The 17748-nt window shown below is 54.6% G+C and overlaps 3 protein-coding genes across 3 annotated transcripts; all 3 read left to right on the top strand.

Moving 5' to 3' along the window:
- The first annotated feature begins 2498 nt into the window (after window positions 1–2498).
- Window positions 2499–3437, top strand: LOC130017657 (olfactory receptor 6B2-like). The gene has a single exon (XM_056108379.1). It carries the CDS (start codon window positions 2499–2501, stop codon window positions 3435–3437), a length of 939 nt encoding a protein of 312 aa, XP_055964354.1.
- Window positions 3438–8590: 5153 nt separating this feature from the next.
- LOC130017660 (olfactory receptor 6B2-like) lies at window positions 8591–9529 on the top strand. Its single transcript, XM_056108383.1, has one exon. The coding sequence runs from the start codon at window positions 8591–8593 to the stop codon at window positions 9527–9529; it is 939 nt and encodes a 312-aa protein (XP_055964358.1).
- Window positions 9530–16190: 6661 nt separating this feature from the next.
- Window positions 16191–17129, top strand: LOC130017662 (olfactory receptor 6B3-like). Its single transcript, XM_056108385.1, has one exon. It carries the CDS (start codon window positions 16191–16193, stop codon window positions 17127–17129), a length of 939 nt encoding a protein of 312 aa, XP_055964360.1.
- The last annotated feature ends 619 nt before the right edge of the window (window positions 17130–17748 follow it).

Genomic DNA, 17748 nt, shown 5'->3' with positions numbered 1-17748 from the left:
AGGGGGGCCAAGGGGCCAATGCTTAGGAGACGAAAACCTGAACCCCAGGTCGGCTGAGCCTAGCCGGAGCTGCCAAGGTAGGGGACACATGGGGCTCAGATAGGGCTGGGGCACCACTGAGTGGACAGACAAGGCCCAGGTGTGGGGGGATGAAGCAGGACTCGGGCTGGGCAAGGAGGGGGATGAGACATATGTGACTTTGTGTAAGAGCAGGACGCACAGACCCCGAATCCCAGTCAAACGGTCAGCAGCGCTCAGGGCATAGATGGCACTGAGCTCTGGCCTGTGCAGGAGCCTAGCCCGATGTGGGCGGGATGAGACAAGAGGAGAGGACCCGCCTGCTGGGGTGTGGACAGGATTTCGGCCAGAGCAGGGGACAAGCCTCGCCCTCTGCTGGACGCAGGAGGCAGAGCACAGGTCCAGCTGAGCAGAGGCAGTGACCACTGTGCCCATCACAGGCGCTCAGACCAGGTCCCAAACTAGAGAGCGCAAGCCTCCTCCTGCCTGCACCCCACCTGGCGCGTCCCCTGCACTTGCCTGAGACCCGCGCACACCCACCAAGCCCATGGACAGGCCAGGACTCAGCGCTGCCTCTGCTCTGAGCGCTGCTGATCATCTGGCTGGAGTTCGGGGTCTGTGTGCGTCCTCCTGTGCTGGGCTTCCCCCACGGTGGTGGTCCAGGCAAGACTCTGCTCCATGCCCAGGAGACAGAGACCATTGTGTCAGCTTAGAGCCACCCAATCCCTCCTGTGCCTGAGGTCACGTCTGCCGCCAGCTTGTCTAAACAGTGTCTCTCTCTCTCCATGTCCTGGGACGCAGCTCTGAGTCCACAGTCCTGGGCGGCTGCTCAAGTCCATGGTCCCAGGAGGCTGCTCTCTGTCCATTCTTGCATCCCTGGGATATGTCCATTGAGGTGCTGGAGACATAGTGCAGCAGGGAGGGCACTTGCCTTGGCCGAGGCTGACCCAGGATTGATCCCTGATACCTCTGATGGTGCTCTGAGCCCGCCAGGAGTGGCCCTAAGTGATGAGCCTGGAGTGACCCTGAGTGGAGAGCCAAGAGTGATCCTGAGCACCACCTGGTGTGGCTAAAACTCAAATCTGACCCCTAGAAAATCCCACTTCTTCTCTGGATGAGCTGTTGAGCATGGCTTGCTGAGCTTCCTCCAGGACCTCTGGTCCCTGTCCAGGGGGCTTTGGTCTCTGAGCGGCTCTGGGGCCACATCCTCTGGAGGCCTAGAATGAGGGAATCTTGTCTCTCGGCCTCAGGACAAGCTGAGCTCCCTGTGAAGGTTTGAAACAACGCACCGACCCTCCAACTGTCTGCACCTGAGCTCCTGGCCAGGCTGCTGTTGGAGGCAGTTTCTAAAATGACTGTTTCCACTTTCATGCTTGTCACGGGTCTGTTCCAACATGGGACTTGCTCCAGATAAGGTCGGAGGGAGTGGAACTCTCAAGCTGTATCTTCCCTTCAGACCCTCAATTTGTGGCATGAAGTTGACCCTAGTAATATCATCTGACATTGGATATTGCGTTTTTCTTTGGGGCGATAGCAACAGTGCTTGTGATACACTTGAATCTCTTTGGGGTGCTCCCATGTGGTCAGGGTCTGCTACGTGCCTGGCAGACACCCTGCCCGGCACTCTCTTTCTCCAGCTCGCTCCTGTGACCCTCTGTATTTCTGTTTGTCTGTTTTTACATCCCCTTTCCTCTAGGACCAGCTGACTCCAGTTTTCCCTTTTCAACTTCATGAATCTGGATATATTCTTCAAGGATATTCCAATCTTGCTTATTCTTTAAAGAAAAAACACCTCTTGGTTTCATTGACCTTTTATATTTCAATGTCATTGATTTTCACTCTTATTTATTTCCCTCTTTCTTTTTCTTGTTCCTTACCTAACTTGTTTTCCTCACTGGAATTGATGTGAAGTTGGATTGTCAGAGCCTTTCTTGTTTCCTGGTGAGCCGCCCTATTGCCATGATCTTCCTCATAGCACCGTTATGCTGCTCCAGAGATTCTGATAATAAATGTTTCCCTCATCGTTTGTTTCCGGGAATGTTTAGGTTTCTATTCCCTCTCTGACACACCAGTTTCTCATCAGTATATTGCTTAGTTTGCTGACTTTGTGTGCTTGCCGGCTTCCTTTCCATAATGTATTTCTTCTACATTCGGAGCATTGTGATGTGAGAAGAATCTGGACATGATTTCTACTGTCTCGACACTGTGGACACTTGTTTTGTGTGTGACAGTAACGAGACCTGGAGTGTATTGTCTGTGCACTGGGGAAGGACAAGCAGGTACCACTTGGGCAATGAGAGCTGCCCACAGGCCCAGTGACCCCGCCCCGGGCAGTGAGAGCTGCCCACAGGCTCTCCCACTTCTTGAGGCTCATCCAGCCCTTCTCATTTTTTCATCATTGAGTCGTGTGACTGGGACTGGGTCGTCCTTACACTGGGACATTCTCTCGATGGTGTCTTCCAGGCCCGGCCACCAGCAGCATGAAGGGAGAAAATGTGACCAGGGTCAGCACGTTCATCCTGCTGGGCTTCCCTACAGCTCCCCGGCTGCAGTACGTGCTCTTCTTCCTCTTCCTGCTCACCTACCTCTTCATCTGGCTGGAGAACATGGCCATCATCCTCACCATCTGGAGCAGCACTGCACTCCATAGGCCCATGTACTACTTCTTGGGTTCCATGTCTTTCCTGGAGATCTGGTACGTGTCTGACATCATCCCCAAGATGCTGGACGGTTTCCTCCTGCAGCGCAAATGCATCTCCTTCGTGGGCTGCATGATTCAGCTCTACTTCTTCATCTCCCTGGTGGGCACTGAGTGCGTGCTCCTCTCCTCCATGGCCTATGACCGCTACGTGGCCATCTGCCACCCACTACGCTACCAAGTCATCATGACCACGGGACTCTGCATACAGCTGGTGCTCTTCTCTTTCGCAAGCGGTTTCTCCATCTCTATGATCAAGGTGTATTTTATCTCCAGTGCCACGTTCTGTGGCTCCAATGTCCTGAACCACTTTTTCTGTGACATTTCCCCCATCCTCAAACTGGCCTGCACAGACTTCTCCACCGCAGAGCTGGTGGACTTCATCCTGGGCTTCATCATCCTGGTGTTTCCCCTTATCGCGACCATTCTGTCCTACGCACACATCACCCTGGCCGTCCTGCGCATCCCCTCGGCTTCAGGCCGCTGGAAAGCCTTCTCCACCTGCGCGTCCCACCTCACGGTCGTCACCATCTTCTATATGGCCATGATCTTCATGTATGTTCGGCCCAAGGCCATTGATACCCGCAGCTCCAACAAGCTCATCTCTGCCGTTTATACTGTCCTTACCCCAATTATAAACCCGTTGATCTATTGTCTGCGGAACAAGGAATTTAAGGATGCACTGAAAAAGATGCTTGGCCTTGGTCACCCTCCTGAGTAAGCAATACCTGGGTCACCTTTGTAGATGTTACTTAGAGCCTTGCTCCTGACTCCTAGCATCAGGCAACTGAATGTGCAGAATTGTGAAAACCTGAAATTTATGTTTTTAAATAAATGTACTGGAGTGTCCTATCAGTCTGATATCATTGGCTTACTATCTTTATCAGTAAACCTACATTACAAACCTGGAAACCTACAATCACAAAAAAAGTGCTTTGAGAAAGGTCACCAGGAGATGAGTGAAACCTGCTGTGGACAGGGAACCTCTGAGGAGATGGAGGCTTCATTTGTAAAGCTCACTCTCAGTTCCTGTGATCACACGCGCATACTCAGAACAGCGTGTAGTAGGGAGAGCACACAGGTACACTTGGGTACAGCACACAAACACACTCTAGGATAGCACCCAGGCACATTCGGGCATAGCACCCAGATACACTCAGGAACATCATACGGAATTACCCGGGGACAGCCTACGGACACACTTGGGGGCAGCACATGGACACACAGGGAACAGCACACAAACACACTCTATGACAGCACACGGACACACTCAGGGACAGCACATAGGCACACTCAAGGTCAGCTTGGACACACTTAGGGACAGCACGCGGGCACACTTGGGGACAGCATCTGAAAAACTAGGGGACAGCACACAGACACACTTAGGGACAGCACACAGGCACACTGGGGACAGCACAGGGGCACCCTCAGAGACAGCACACCCTCATTTGGGGCACTTCCTTCCATCCATGTGGGAAAACTGACCCTGTAGATGCCAGTCAGCAATTTCTACAGCAGCAGCTCATGATGTGAGCAGGTGGGCAGCAGGGCTGGGTCCAGTACTGAACTTCCTGTATGACCAGGACCCTCATGTGCTTCTCAATGTGTCCTTCTGCTCTGCTGAGACTGTGCCATGCCTGACCCCACCCCCCACTGTGTCACTCTGACACCAAAAACTCCAGGACAGCCAGCCAGTAGAGGGTCACTCGCTCCACTCCTATCCCTGAGACAGCAGGAGGGTCACACGTGTTTGGAGCAGTCATGTTTGAGACCAGCCCAGAATATGGCTCTGGGCACATCTGGATGCAGCCCTCATGTAGACAGATGGTGGCTGAGTTGTGAGGGCCCATTTGACTGGACAAGCAGGTGAAGGGCAACCTCGGGCCATCTTAGTGGACAGGTGGCTGACGGAATATGTGGGTTCGTCTGATGCACAGTGGCTTAAGGGCTGTCTGGTCCCATATTTGTAAGACTTTGAGGGTCCGTCTCAATAGACAGTTACTGATGGACTGTGGAGGCTTGTCTAAGTGGACAGTAGTCATAGGATGTGAGGGCCCATCTCAGTGGACAGTGGCCATGGGTTATGGGCCCATCTCAGTCGACAGTGGCCGTGGCTGAGGGCCCGTCTCAGTGGACAGGCGGCCGTGGCTGAGGGCTCGTCTCAGTGGACAGGCAGCCGTGGCTGAGTCACAGCCTTCTCTGAGTGAGGTAATTGGGCCCCTGAGTCCCTCCGAGCTCAGCGGGCAGGTCGCCAAGTGCTTTGCGTCCCTAGCACCGGCTTTAAACCAGCTGTGGCTCTCTGCAGGGCCGGACAGCCCCTGACTTGAGACCGGTGCAGCAGGACAGAGCTCCCTGGTCCCCTCACACAGGAAAGCCACGGAGCTGGTGTCCCAGGGACGGCGCTGCCAATGCAGGAAGGGGTTGCTCTGATGGCCTGATGGCCAGCGGCAGGTGACCGGCTGGACGGGGAGAGCACAGCACATCCATCAGCCACAAGGTTGGGCCCCCGTCAACTCCCCACACCACACCCCCAACCATCCCTACACCTGACCCCACCCACACTCGCAACACCTGCTGCTGGACGTGTCTGCCCCTCGCCCATCTCTAACCCTGTGGGGGGCTGTGGGTAGGGCTCCCTGCCTGTGTCCATGCTGCTGCCCAGCAATGGCCGTGAGAGCACTTTCCAGAGGGCCACTGCCCCTTCTGTCCCTAAACAGAGCGTGGAGCAGGGCCGGGCAGGACATCTCCCGATGCCCAGGGCACCTCTGTCCACCTGCCGACTCCACTATCCCAACCCCTACAGGTGAGGAAACAGTGTCCTGTCGGGGGCTCTGCGGGGTCAAGATGGGTGGATTGTTCCCTTAGCCCTCCGCCCTCATGAGCGAGGCCAGGATGGAGCCTCCACCAGTCAGTGCCCTGAGCTGCCCCCAACTGTGAGAGCAGCACAGTCTCCCAGCCAGCCGGACCCAAGGCCCCACCTGGCCCCAGAGCAGAGCTGGAGGAATCAAGGTCCTGCACCCACAAGCCGCCTATGTCCCAGGCAGTAGCGTGTTGCCCTCAGAAGGACAGTGGTCCTCTCTGGCTCTGCAAAATGGCCGCCAGCTCAAGCCAGAAAAGGCAAGTGGGTGTCTGGGGTCTCTTCTCCGGGTTGTTGGGCTCATTGCCCGGCCAGACCCGGGCCCAATCTTGCCGTAGGGATGTGCAGAAAGTGACCCAGGCATGCTTGGGCCCCAGCTGCCCCGAGCTCCTTACCAGGGCCGGCTCCGGGGGGTTCATCCTACCCGGGCCCTCCCGCCAACTCTCACAGTATGACCCCAAGCCTGCGTGTGAGGGGACGCCTGGGTCAGTGCTAGGGTGACTGGTCAGGGCTGGGAGAGGAGGGCACTGGGTGTAGATGGAGCCGCCAGGGGGGGCATTTGGCTGCATTAGGCCGGGGTTCAATGCTCAGGAGACGAGAACCTGAACCCCACGTCGGCGGAGCCATGTTGCCAAGGTGGGGGGCACATGGGGTTCCGCTGGTGGTGGGGCAGCACTGAGTGGAGACACAAGGCCATTGTGTGGGGGGGATGAAGCAGGACTCGGGCCGGGGCAGGAAGGGGATAGTGCATGCGTGACTTTATGTGAGAGGAGGGTGCACACAGACCCTGAATCCCAGCCAAACGGTCAGCAGCACTCTGGGCAGAGATGGCGCTGAGCCCTGGCCCGTTCACAGGCCTGGTGGGGTGTGGGCAGGATTGAGGCCAGAGCACTGGGACCCGCTTCGCCCTCTGCTGGACGCAGGAGGCAGAGTGCAGGTCCAGCTGAGCAGAGGCAGTGACCAAAACGCCCATCACAGGAGCTCAGACCAGGGCCCAATATGCAGAACGTGAATCTCTTCCTACCCGCACCAAACCAGATGGGTCCCCTGCACGGGCCTGAGACCTGCAAACACACCCCAGCAGACCCATGGACAGTCCAGGGCTCAGCGCTGTCTCTGCTCTGAGCGCTGCTGACCGTCTGGCTGGGGTTCGGGGTCTGTGTCTGCATTCTCCTGTGCTGGGCTTCCCCGCGGTGGTAGTCCAGGCAAGACTCTGCTCCCTGCCCAGGAGACACAGACCATTGTGTCAGCTTAGAGTCACCCAATCCCTCCTGTGCCTGAGGTCACATCTGCTGCCAGCTTGTCTAAACAGTGTCTCTCTCTCTCTCCATGTCCCGAGCGGCAGCTCTGAGTCCACGGTCCTGGGCGGCTGCTCATGTCCACAATCCCAGGCACTGCTCTGTGTTCACAGTCCTGTCCATTCTTGCATCCCTGGGATATTTCCATTAAGGTGCTGGAGACACAGTACAACAGGGAGGGCACTTGTCTTGCCTGGGCTGACCCAGTTTTGATCCTTGACACCCCTGATGGCCCTCTGAGCCCGCCAGGAGTGACCCTGAGTGATGAGCCTGGAGTGACCCTGAGTGCAGAGCCAAGAGTGATCCTGAGCACCACCAGGTGTGGCCAAAAAACAAAACTAACCCCTAGAAAATCCCACTTCTTCTCTGGATGAGCAGTTGAGTGTGGATTGCTGAGCTTCCTCCAGAACCTCTTGTCCCTGTCCAGGGAACTTCGGCCTCTGAGCAGCTCTGGGATCACATCCTCTAGAGGCCTAGAGTGCAGGAATCTTGTCTCTCGACCTCCGAATGAGCTAAGCTCCCTGTGAAGGTTTGAAAAAACACACCGACCCTCCAACTGTCTGCACCTGAGCTCCTAACCAGGTTGCTGTTGGAGGCAGTTTCTGAAATGACTGTTTCCACTTTCATGCTTGTCATGGGTCTGTTCCCACTTGAGACTTGCTGCAGATCAGGGTGGAGGGTGTGGGACTCTCAAGCTGTATCTTCCCTTCGGACCCTAAATTTGTGGCATGAAGTTGACCCTAGTAATATCATCTGATCTTTGGACATTGCGTTTTTTTCATTGGGGCGATAGCAGCAGTGCTTGTGATACTCTTGAATCTCTTTGGGGGTGCACCCATGTGGTCAGGGTCAGCTGTGCCCAGGCAGACACCCTGCCTGGCACTCTCTCCAGTCGGCTCCTGTGACCCTCTGTATTTCTGTTTGTCTGTTTTAACATTCCCTTTCCTCTCGGACCAGCTGACTGCAGTTTTCCCTTTTCTTCTTCATGAATCTGCCAAGCATATTCCAATCTTGCTTATTCTTTAAAGAAAAAGCACCTCTTGGTTTCATTGACCGTTTATATTTCAATGTCATCCATTTTCACTCTCATTTTATTATTTCCCTCTTTCTTTCTCTTGTTCCTTACCTAATTTCCTTTCCTCACTAGCACTGATGTGAGGTTGAATTTTCGGGGCCTTTTCTTGTTTCCTGGCAAGCCTCCCTGTTGCCGTGACCTTCCTCATAACACCATAATGCTGTTTCAGAGGTTGCAGTACCTAATGTTTCCCTCATCGTTTGTTTCCAGGAATGTTTTGGTTTCTATTCCCTCTCTGACCACCAGTTTCTCATCAGTATATTGCTTAGTTTGCTGACTTTGTGTGCTTGCTGGCTTCTTTTCCATAATGTATTATTTCTACTTTCGGAGCATTGTGATGTGAGAAGAATCTGGACATGATTCTACTGTCTCGACACTGTGGACACTTGTTTTGTGTCTGGCAGTAACGAGACCTGGAGTGTGTTGTCTGTGCACTGGGGAAGGACAAGCAGGTACCACTTGGGCAGTGAAAGCTGCCCACAGGCCCAGTGACCCGCCCCGGGTAGTGAGAACTGCCCGCAGGCTCTCCCACTTCTCCTTGAGGCTCATCAAACCCTTCTCATTTCTCATCATTGAATCATGTGACTGGATCCTCACACTGGGACGTTTCTCGATGGTGTCTTCCAGGCCCAGGCACCAGCAGCATGAAGGGAGAGAATGTGACCAGGGTCAGCACTTTTGTCCTGGTGGGCTTCCCCACAGCCCCCTGGCTGCAGTACGTGCTCTTCCTCCTCTTCCTGCTCACCTACCTCTTCATCCTGCTGGAGAACCTGGCCATCATCCTCACCGTCTGGAGCAGCACTGCACTCCACAGGCCCATGTACTACTTCCTGGGTGCCATGTCTTTCCTGGAGATCTGGTATGTGTCTGACATCATCCCCAAGATGCTGGACGGCTTACTCCTGCAGCGCAAACGCATCTCCTTCGTGGGCTGCATGACTCAGCTCTACTTCTTCAGTTCCCTGGTGTGCACTGAGTGTGTGCTCCTGGCCTCCATGGCCTATGACCGCTACGTAGCCATCTGCCACCCACTGCGCTACCAAGTCATCATGACCACGGGACTCTGCATACAGCTGGTGCTCTTCTCTTTTGCAAGTGGCTTCTCCATCTCTATGATCAAGGTGTATTTTGTCTCCAGTGCCACGTTCTGTGGCTCCTATGTCCTGAACCACTTTTTCTGTGACATTTCCCCCATCCTCAAACTGGCCTGCACAGACTTCTCCACCGCAGAGCTGGTGGACTTCATCCTGGCCTTCATCATCCTGGTGTTTCCCCTTATTTCCACCATTATGTCTTACGCACACATCACCATGGCTGTCCTGCGCATCCCTTCGACCTCAGGCCGCTGGAAAGCCTTTTCCACCTGCGCCTCCCACCTCACAGTGGTCACCATCTTCTATATGGCCATGATCTTCATGTATGTTCGGCCCAAGGCCATTGACTCCCGCAGCTCCAACAAGCTCATCTCTGCCGTTTATACAGTCCTCACTCCAATAATAAATCCGTTGATCTATTGTCTGCGGAACAAGGAATTTAAGGATGCGCTGAAAAAGATGCTTGGCCTTGGTCACCCTCCTGAGTAAGCAATATCTGGGTCACCTTTGTAGATGTCATTTAGAGCCTTGTTCCTGACTCCTAGCATCAAGGAACTAAATGTGCAGAATTGTGAAAACCTGAAATGTATGTTTTTCAATAAATATACTAGAGTGTCCTATCAGTCTTATATCATCGCTTTACTATATAGTAAACCTACATTACAAACCTGGAAACCTGTGGCCACAAGAAAAGTGCTTTGAGAAAGGTCACCAGGAGATGAGTGAAACCCTGCTGTGGACAGGGAACCTCTGAGGAGATGGAGGCTTCACTGTAAAGCTCACTCTCGGTTCTTCCCGTGATCACATGCACACACTCAGAACAGCGTGCAGTAGGGAGAGTACACGGGCACGCTCGGGGACAGCACACAAACACACTCGGGGACAACACCCAGGCACATTCGGGTACAGCACCCAGATACACTCGGGGACAGCACACAGACACACTCAGGGACAGCACACAGACACACAGGGGACAGCACACGGACACACTCTATGACAGCACACGGATACACTCGGGGACAGCACATAGGCACACTGGGGTTGGCTTGACACACTTGGGGACAGCACACGGGCACACTAGGAGACTGCTTGGACACACTCATGGACCGGACACAGGCACACTCAGGGACAACACCTGAACACACTCGGGGACAGCACACAGACAAACTCAGGGACAGCACATGGGCACACTCGAGGACAGCACATGGGCACAATGAGGATAGCACATGGACACACTCAGGGATAGCGCACGGGCACACTCAGGGATAGCACACCCTCATTTGGGGCACTTCCTTCCATCCATGGGGGAGAATTGACCTCACAGAGACAGGTCAGCATCTGCTGCAGCGGCAGCTCATAATGTGAGCAGGTGGGCAGCGGGGTAGGGTCCACCACTGACCTTCCTGTCTGGCCAGGACCCTCAGGAGCTTCTCAATGTGTCCTTCTGCTCTGCTGAGACTGTGCCATGCCCGATCCCCCCCACCTCCCACTTGTCATTGCAACACTGAAAACTCCAGGACAGCCAGCCAGCTGAGGGTCACTCGCTCCACTCCCATCCCTGAGACAGACAGGAGGGTCACACGTGTTTGGAGCAGTCACACATGAGACCAGCCCAGAATTTGGCTCTGGGCACCCCTGGATGCAGCCCCCATGTGGAGAGGTGGTGGCTTGGTTGTGAGGGCCCATTTGACTGGACAGGCAGGTGAAGAGCTACATGGGGCCATCTTAGTGGACAGGTGGCTGACGGGGTATATGGGATCGTCTGACGCACAAGTGGCTAAAGGGCTGTGTGACCCCATATTCATAAGGTTTTTGAGGGTCCATCTCAATGGACAGTGACTAATAGATTGTAACAGCTTGTCTCAGAGGACAGTAGCCATGGGCAGTGAGGGCCCGTCTCAGTGGACAGTGGCCATGGTCTGAGGACCATCTCAGTGGACAGGCGGCCGTTGCTGAGGCACAGCCTTCATTGAGTGAGGTAATTGGGCCCCTGAGTCCCTCCGAGCTCAGCGGGCAGGTCGCCAAGTGCTTTGCGTCCCTAGCACTGGCTTTAAACCAGCTGCGCCTCTGTGCAGGGATGGGCAGCCCCTGGGACACTGAGACCGGGGCAGCAGGACAGAGCATCCTGGCCCCCTCACACAGGACAGCCACCGAGCAGGTTCTCCCAGGGACGGCACACCATTGCAGAAAGAGGCTGCTCTGATGGCCTGAGGGCTGGCAGCAGGCGACCAGCAGGACCGGAAGACTGCAGAACGGCTGCCGGCCACAAGGTAGGACCGCTGCCCACCCCTCACACACCACCAACCCCAACCATCCCCACACCCGACCGCACCACATCTGCTGCCCGACTTGTCTGCCACTTGCTAGTCACTGACCTTGTGGAAGGCTGTGGGTTGGACTCCCTGCCTGTGTCCATGCTGCTACCCTGCAATGCCCGTGAGGAGCACTTTCCAGAGGGCCACTGCCCCGCCTGTTCCTAGCCAGGCAGCACAGCAGGGATGGGTGGGGACATCTCCGGATGCCCAGGGCACCCCTATCCACATGCTGACTCCACTTTCCCACTCCCCAGTGCGGGGACACAGCATCCTCCCTGTCGGGCGCTCCACAGGGTTGTGGTGGGTAGATTATTCCCTTAGACTCTCCGCCCTCATGAGTGAGGCCAGGATGGAGCCTCTGACGGGGGTGCTCACCGGTCAGTGCCCTGAGCTGCCCCCAAACGTGAAAGCAGCCCAGTCTCCGGGCCAGCCCGACCCTAAGGCCCCACCTGGCCCCAGAGCAGAGCAGGAGGAATCAGGTCCTGTACTCCCAGGCTGCCCATGTCCTGGGCAGCAGCGTGTTGTCCTCAGAGGGACAGTAGTCCTCACTGGGCCTCACTGGGTGGCCGCTGGCTGGAACCGGAAAAGGCAAGTGGATGTCTGGGATCTTTTCTCTGGGATGCTGGGCTCATTGCCCGACCTGGCCCGGGCCCACTCTTGCCATAGGGACATGCAGAAAGTGACCCAAGCAGGCTTGGGCCCCAGCTGCCCCAAGTGCGTTCAATAGGGCAGGCTCCGGGGGCTCCTCAGACCCGGCCCCTCCTGCCAACTCTCACAGTGCGACCCGAGCATGAGTGTTGGGCACGCCTTGGCCAGGGCCAGAGTGACTGGGTGAGGGCATGGAGAGGGCACTGGGCTGCAGAATGGAGCTGCCAGGGAGGGCGTTCTGCTGAGGGGGCCGGGGGCTCAATGCTCAGAGGATGAGAACCTGAACCCCACATCGGCCGAGCTGGGTTGCCAAGGTGGGGGTCGCATGGGGATCAGCTGGGAGTGCGGCAGCACTGAGTGGACAGACAAGGCCCATGTGTGGGGGGATGAAGCGGGACTCGGGCCAGGGCAGGAGGGAGATGGGGCATGCATGACTTCGTCTGAGAGGAGGACACAGACACAGATCCCAAATCCCAGCCAAACAGTCAGCAGCGCTTGGGGCAGAGATGGTGCTGAGCCCTGGCCTGTCCATGGGCCTGGTGGGGTGTGGGCAGGACTGAGGCCAGAGCAGGGGACCCGCCTCACCGTCTGCTGGACACAGGAGGCAGAGTGCAGGTCCAGCTGAGCAGAGGCAGTGACCACTGCATCCATCACAGGCGCTCAGACTGGGGCCCAAACTAGAGTGCGAGCCTCCTCCTGCCCACACCCCACCAGGCGGATCCCCTGCACTGGCCTGAGTGCCGCCCACACCCTACCAGGCCTATGGACAGGCCAGGGCTCAGCGCCCTCTCTGCTCCGAGCGCTGCTGATTCCTGTGCCAGGAGGCACAGAACATTGTGTCAGCTTAGAGCCTCCCTATCCCTCCGTGCCTGAGATCATGTCTGCTGCCAGCTCGTCTGCACAGTGTCTCTCTCTCTCCATGTTCCGGACAGCAGCTCTGTGTCCACAGTCCTGGGTGGCAGCTGCATGCGCTCAGTACACATGTTGGCTCCGTGTCCACAGTCCCAAGCAGCTGCTCGTGTCCACAGTTCCAGGTGGCTGCTGTGTGTTCACGGTCCAGGTGGCGATGCGTGTCCACAGTTCCGGGCGGTTTCTCATGTCCACAGTCCTGGGCGGCTGCTGCGTGTCCACAGTCCCGGGCAATTGCTCATGCCCACAGTCCCAGGGGGCTTCTCATGTCCACAGTCCCGGGTGCTGCTCTGTGTCCACAGTCCTGTCCATTCTTGCATCCCTGGGATATTTCCACTGAGGTGCCAGAGACATAGTACAGCAGGGAGGGCACTTGCCTTAGCCGGGGCTGACCCAGGTTTGATCTCTGCCACCCCTAATGGACCTCTGAGTCCCCCAGTAGTGACCCTGAGTGATGATCCTGGAGTGACTCTGAATGCAGAGCCAGGAGTGATTCTGAGCACCACTAGGTGTGGCCAAAACCCAAAATTAACCCCTAGAAAAACCCACTTCTTCTCTGGATGAGCTGTTAAGCATGGCTTGCTGAGCTTCCTCCAGGACATTTGGTCCCTGACCAGGGGGCTTTGGCCTCTGAGCGGCTCTGGGGCCACATCCTCTGGAGGCCTAGAGTGAGGGAATCTTGTCTCTCAGCCTCAGGACAAGCTGAACTCCCTGTGAAGGTTTGAAACAATACACACACCCTCCCACCGTCTGCACCTGAGCTCCTGGCCAGGCTGCTGTTGGAGGCAGTTTCTGAAATGACTGTTTCCACTTTCATGCTTGTCATGGGTCTGTTCCCGCTTGAGACTTGCTACAGATCAGGTCGAAGGGTGTGGGACTCTCAAGTTGTATCTTCCCTTCAGACCCTCAATTCGTGGCATGAAGTTGGCCCTAGTAATGTCATCTGACTTTGGATATTGCGTTTTACTTTGGGGCGATAGCAGCAGTGCTTGCGATACTCCTGAATCTCTTTGGGGGTACTCCCATGTGGTCAGGGTCAGCTGCGCCCAGGCAGACGCCCTGCCCAGCACTCTCTCTCCAGCCAGCTCCTGTGACCCTCTGTATTTCTGTTTGTCTGTTTTAACATCCCCTTTCCTCTCAGTCCAGCTGACTGGAGTTTTCCCTTTTCATCTTCATGAATCTGCTAAGAATCTTTCAATCTTGCTCATTCCATTTTTTTTTTTTTGCTTTTTGGGTGACACCCAGAGAAGCACAGGGGTTACTCCTCTCTCTGCACTCAGGAATTACTCCTGGCAGTGCTCAGGGGACCATATGGGGTGCTGAGAATCGAACCCAGGTCAGCCGCATGCAAGGCAAAAGTCTTACCCGCTATACTATCATTCCAGCCCTAATCTTGCTTATACTTTAAAGAAAAAACACCTCTTGGTTTCAATGACCTTTTGTATTCCTTGTTGTTGATTTCCACTCTCATTTTTATTATTTCCCTCTTTTCTTCTCTTGTCCCTTACCTAATTTCTTTTCCCCACCGGCACTGATGTGAGATAGGACTGCCGGGGCCTTTTCTTGTTTCCTGGTGCGCCTCCCTGTTGCCGTGACCTTCCCTCATCGTACAGTTATGCTGCTCCAGAGGTTGTGGTAACTGTTTCCCGTATCCTTTGTTTCCAGGAATGTTTTGGTTTCTATTCCTTCTCTGTCGCACCAGTTTCTCGCCAGTATATTGCTTAGTTTGCTGACTTTGTGTGCTTTCTGGCTTCCTTTCCATAATGTATTTCTTCTACTTTCGGAGCATTGTGGTTGAGAAGAATCTGCACATGGTTTCTACTGTTTTGACACTGTGGACACTTGTTTTGTGTCTGACAGTAACAAGACCTGAAGTGTGTTGTCTGTGCACTGGGGAAGAACATGTGAACACCACTCGGGCAGTGAGAGCTGGCCACAGGCCCAGTGACCCCCTTCTCAGTCACTGAGAGCTGCCCACATGCATAGTCACCCCAGATTCCCCATTTCTTCCTCGAGGCTAGTCGCCCTTCTCATTCTGATCTGATCATGAGAGAGTTTTAATATCGGCTTGTGGTCAGGGAGATAATACAGCAGGAAAGGTGTTTCCCATGCCTGAGTCTGATTAGGATTCAATGCGCAAAACCAGTTATGGTTCCCTGAGCACTGCCAAGGATGAGCTCTGAGCACAGAGCCTGAGTGAGCACTGCCAAGTGTGGCCCCAAACAAGTCTCTCCTATCGTGTCACTGTCTACATGTTTCCTCTGGCCTGCCGAGACCCTTTGAGCATTTCAATGGCTCTTCCTTTGGTGCACACCTCAGTGAGTATTCGATCCTCTTCTCTGGCCATCGCTGTCCTATATAACTTTATAAGATCTGGAGTCTCCTCATTCTGATGTGATTATCAGACTTCCATCCAATACCATGTACCTGGAAGATTCCCTGTGTTTGTCATGAAAGTTCATGGGAGCAGAAAGTGGGTTTGGTTCTGTGTTCTTTCTGGCCGCTTTGTGCCTACTGGTTGGTGAGCTCAGGACTTTAAGTCACTGAAACAAAGGAATTTACCACCATCTTTTTGTGAGGAGTCTGGCGTTTGTGAACTTTGTCCTTGCCCCTTTGGCCTCTGCTGCTCTGCTTCCCTGTGCTGACATCTGCTTTACATAGTGGCCAGCTTCCTTTGGCCAGTTATTCGTTCTTCTAAGTTTGTCTTGAGATTTCCATGCAGTTTGCCTCAGGTTTTGTGTTTATATGCCTTATTAAGATGGAAGCAAAGTAGCCTCGACCTCATCACAGAGACCCCTGCTCCTCTCCTGCTGCCCCATGTGCTGTGGTCTAGCCACAGCTAGATATTGTTTCCCAATGTCATGGCCTTTTCTAAAAATCAGTTCATGCATCCACAGAGCCGACTCAGGGACTAAGAACTGTTTTTGTCTCGGAGGGTTTTGTCATTCCTTCAATTTGGAGCGCAGTTTCCAGGCCTATGTTTTTGCTCATGCATCAGTTCCTTTCCCTGTGTTGACTGTACAGGTGCCCCCTTCTGGCCTGCAGGGGGTCTGTCGATCTCTGTGCCTCGGGAAGGGTCTTAGCACCACTGTCGGGCTATGATCCTTTGATTCTTAGGATTGAGTTTCTATTTTTGACTCTTGATATCATGTCTCGGTACTCTCATGTTTTGGTATTATTCGCTGGAAATCTTTGAGCTTCTTAGATGTGGAATGTGACTGGATCCTCACACTGGGACATTCTATCAATGGTATCTTTCAGGCCAGGCCACCAGCAGCATGAAAGGAGAGAATGTGACCAGGGTCAGCACGTTCATCCTGCTGGGCTTCCCCACAGCCCCCCGGCTGCAGTACGTGCTCTTCCTCCTCTTCCTGCTCACCTACCTCTTCATCCTGCTGGAGAACCTGGCCATCATCCTCACCGTCTGGAGCAGCACCGCACTCCACAGGCCCATGTACTACTTCCTGGGCATCATGTCCACCATCGAGATCTGGTATGTGTGCGACATCATCCCCAAGATGCTGGACGGTTTCCTCCTACAGCGCAAACGTATCTCCTTCGTGGGCTGCATGACTCAGCTCTACTTCTTCATCTCCCTGGTGGGCACTGAGTGCGTGCTCCTGGCCTCCATGGCCTACGACCGCTACGTGGCCATCTGCTACCCACTGCGCTACCAAGTCATCATGACCACGGGGCTCTGCATACAGCTGGTGCTCTTCTCTTTCGCAAGCGGCTTCTCCATCTCTGTGATCAAGGTGTATTTTATCTCCAGTGCCACGTTCTGTGGCTCCAATGTCCTGAACCACTTTTTCTGTGATATTTCCCCCATTCTCAAACTGGCCTGCACAGACTTCTCCACTGCAGAGCTGGTGGACTTCATCCTGGGCTTCATCATCCTGGTGTTTCCCCTTATCGCGACCATTCTGTCCTACGCATACATCACCCTGGCCGTCTTGCGCATCCCCTCAGGCTCGGGCCGCTGGAAAGCCTTCTCCACCTGCGCCTCCCACCTCACGGTCGTCACCATCTTCTATATGGCCTTGCTGTTCATGTACGTGCGACCCAAGGCCATTGATACCCGCAGCTCCAACAAACTCATCTCTGTGTTGTACACTGTTCTCACCCCAATCTTGAACCCATTGATCTACTGTCTTCGGAACAAGGAATTTAAGGATGCGATGAAAAAGACGCTGGGCCTGGGTCACCCTCCAGAGTAGGCAACACCCAGGTCACCTTTGCAGATGTCACCAAGAGCCTCACTTCTGCACAGAGGGTACTGACTCCTGGCATCGTGGAACTGAATGCACGGAGTCTTTAAATCCTTAAATATATGTTTTAAAATAAATTTATTGGCAATGTACTATCAGTAAAAAATTGGTCTGTACATGTACATTATATATTTGGATACCTGTAGCCCCATAAAAGTGCTGCTGAGAAAAGTTGCCAGGAGAGGAAGTAAAAACTCTGCTGAGGTCATGAACCACTCTGCTGAAACTGGAGGTTCCACTGTGAAACTCCTCTCAACTGTCATGCTCACATGGGCACACTCAGGGACAGCACACGGGCACACTCGGGGACAGCTCATGGACACACTCAGCAACAACCCACGGACACACTCGGGGGACAGGTCACAGACACACTCAGGAACAGCACATGGACACACTCAGGGACAGCATACGGGCAACTCAGGGACAGCACATGGGCACACTCAGGACAGCACATGGGTACACTCGAGAATAGCACATGGGCACACTTGGGGACAGCACATGGATACACTCGGGGATAGCACACGGGTAAACTGGTGGGGTTCTAGCTCAGGTGTTCAGGCTAACTCAG

Source organism: Sorex fumeus, unplaced genomic scaffold, assembly GCF_029834395.1.
Source record: "Sorex fumeus unplaced genomic scaffold, SorFum_2.1 ptg000207l, whole genome shotgun sequence".
In the NCBI taxonomy this organism is placed as follows: domain Eukaryota; kingdom Metazoa; phylum Chordata; class Mammalia; order Eulipotyphla; family Soricidae; genus Sorex; species Sorex fumeus.
Note: the sequence above shows the minus strand (reverse complement) of the source record. Positions and strands in the feature narration are given on the sequence as shown.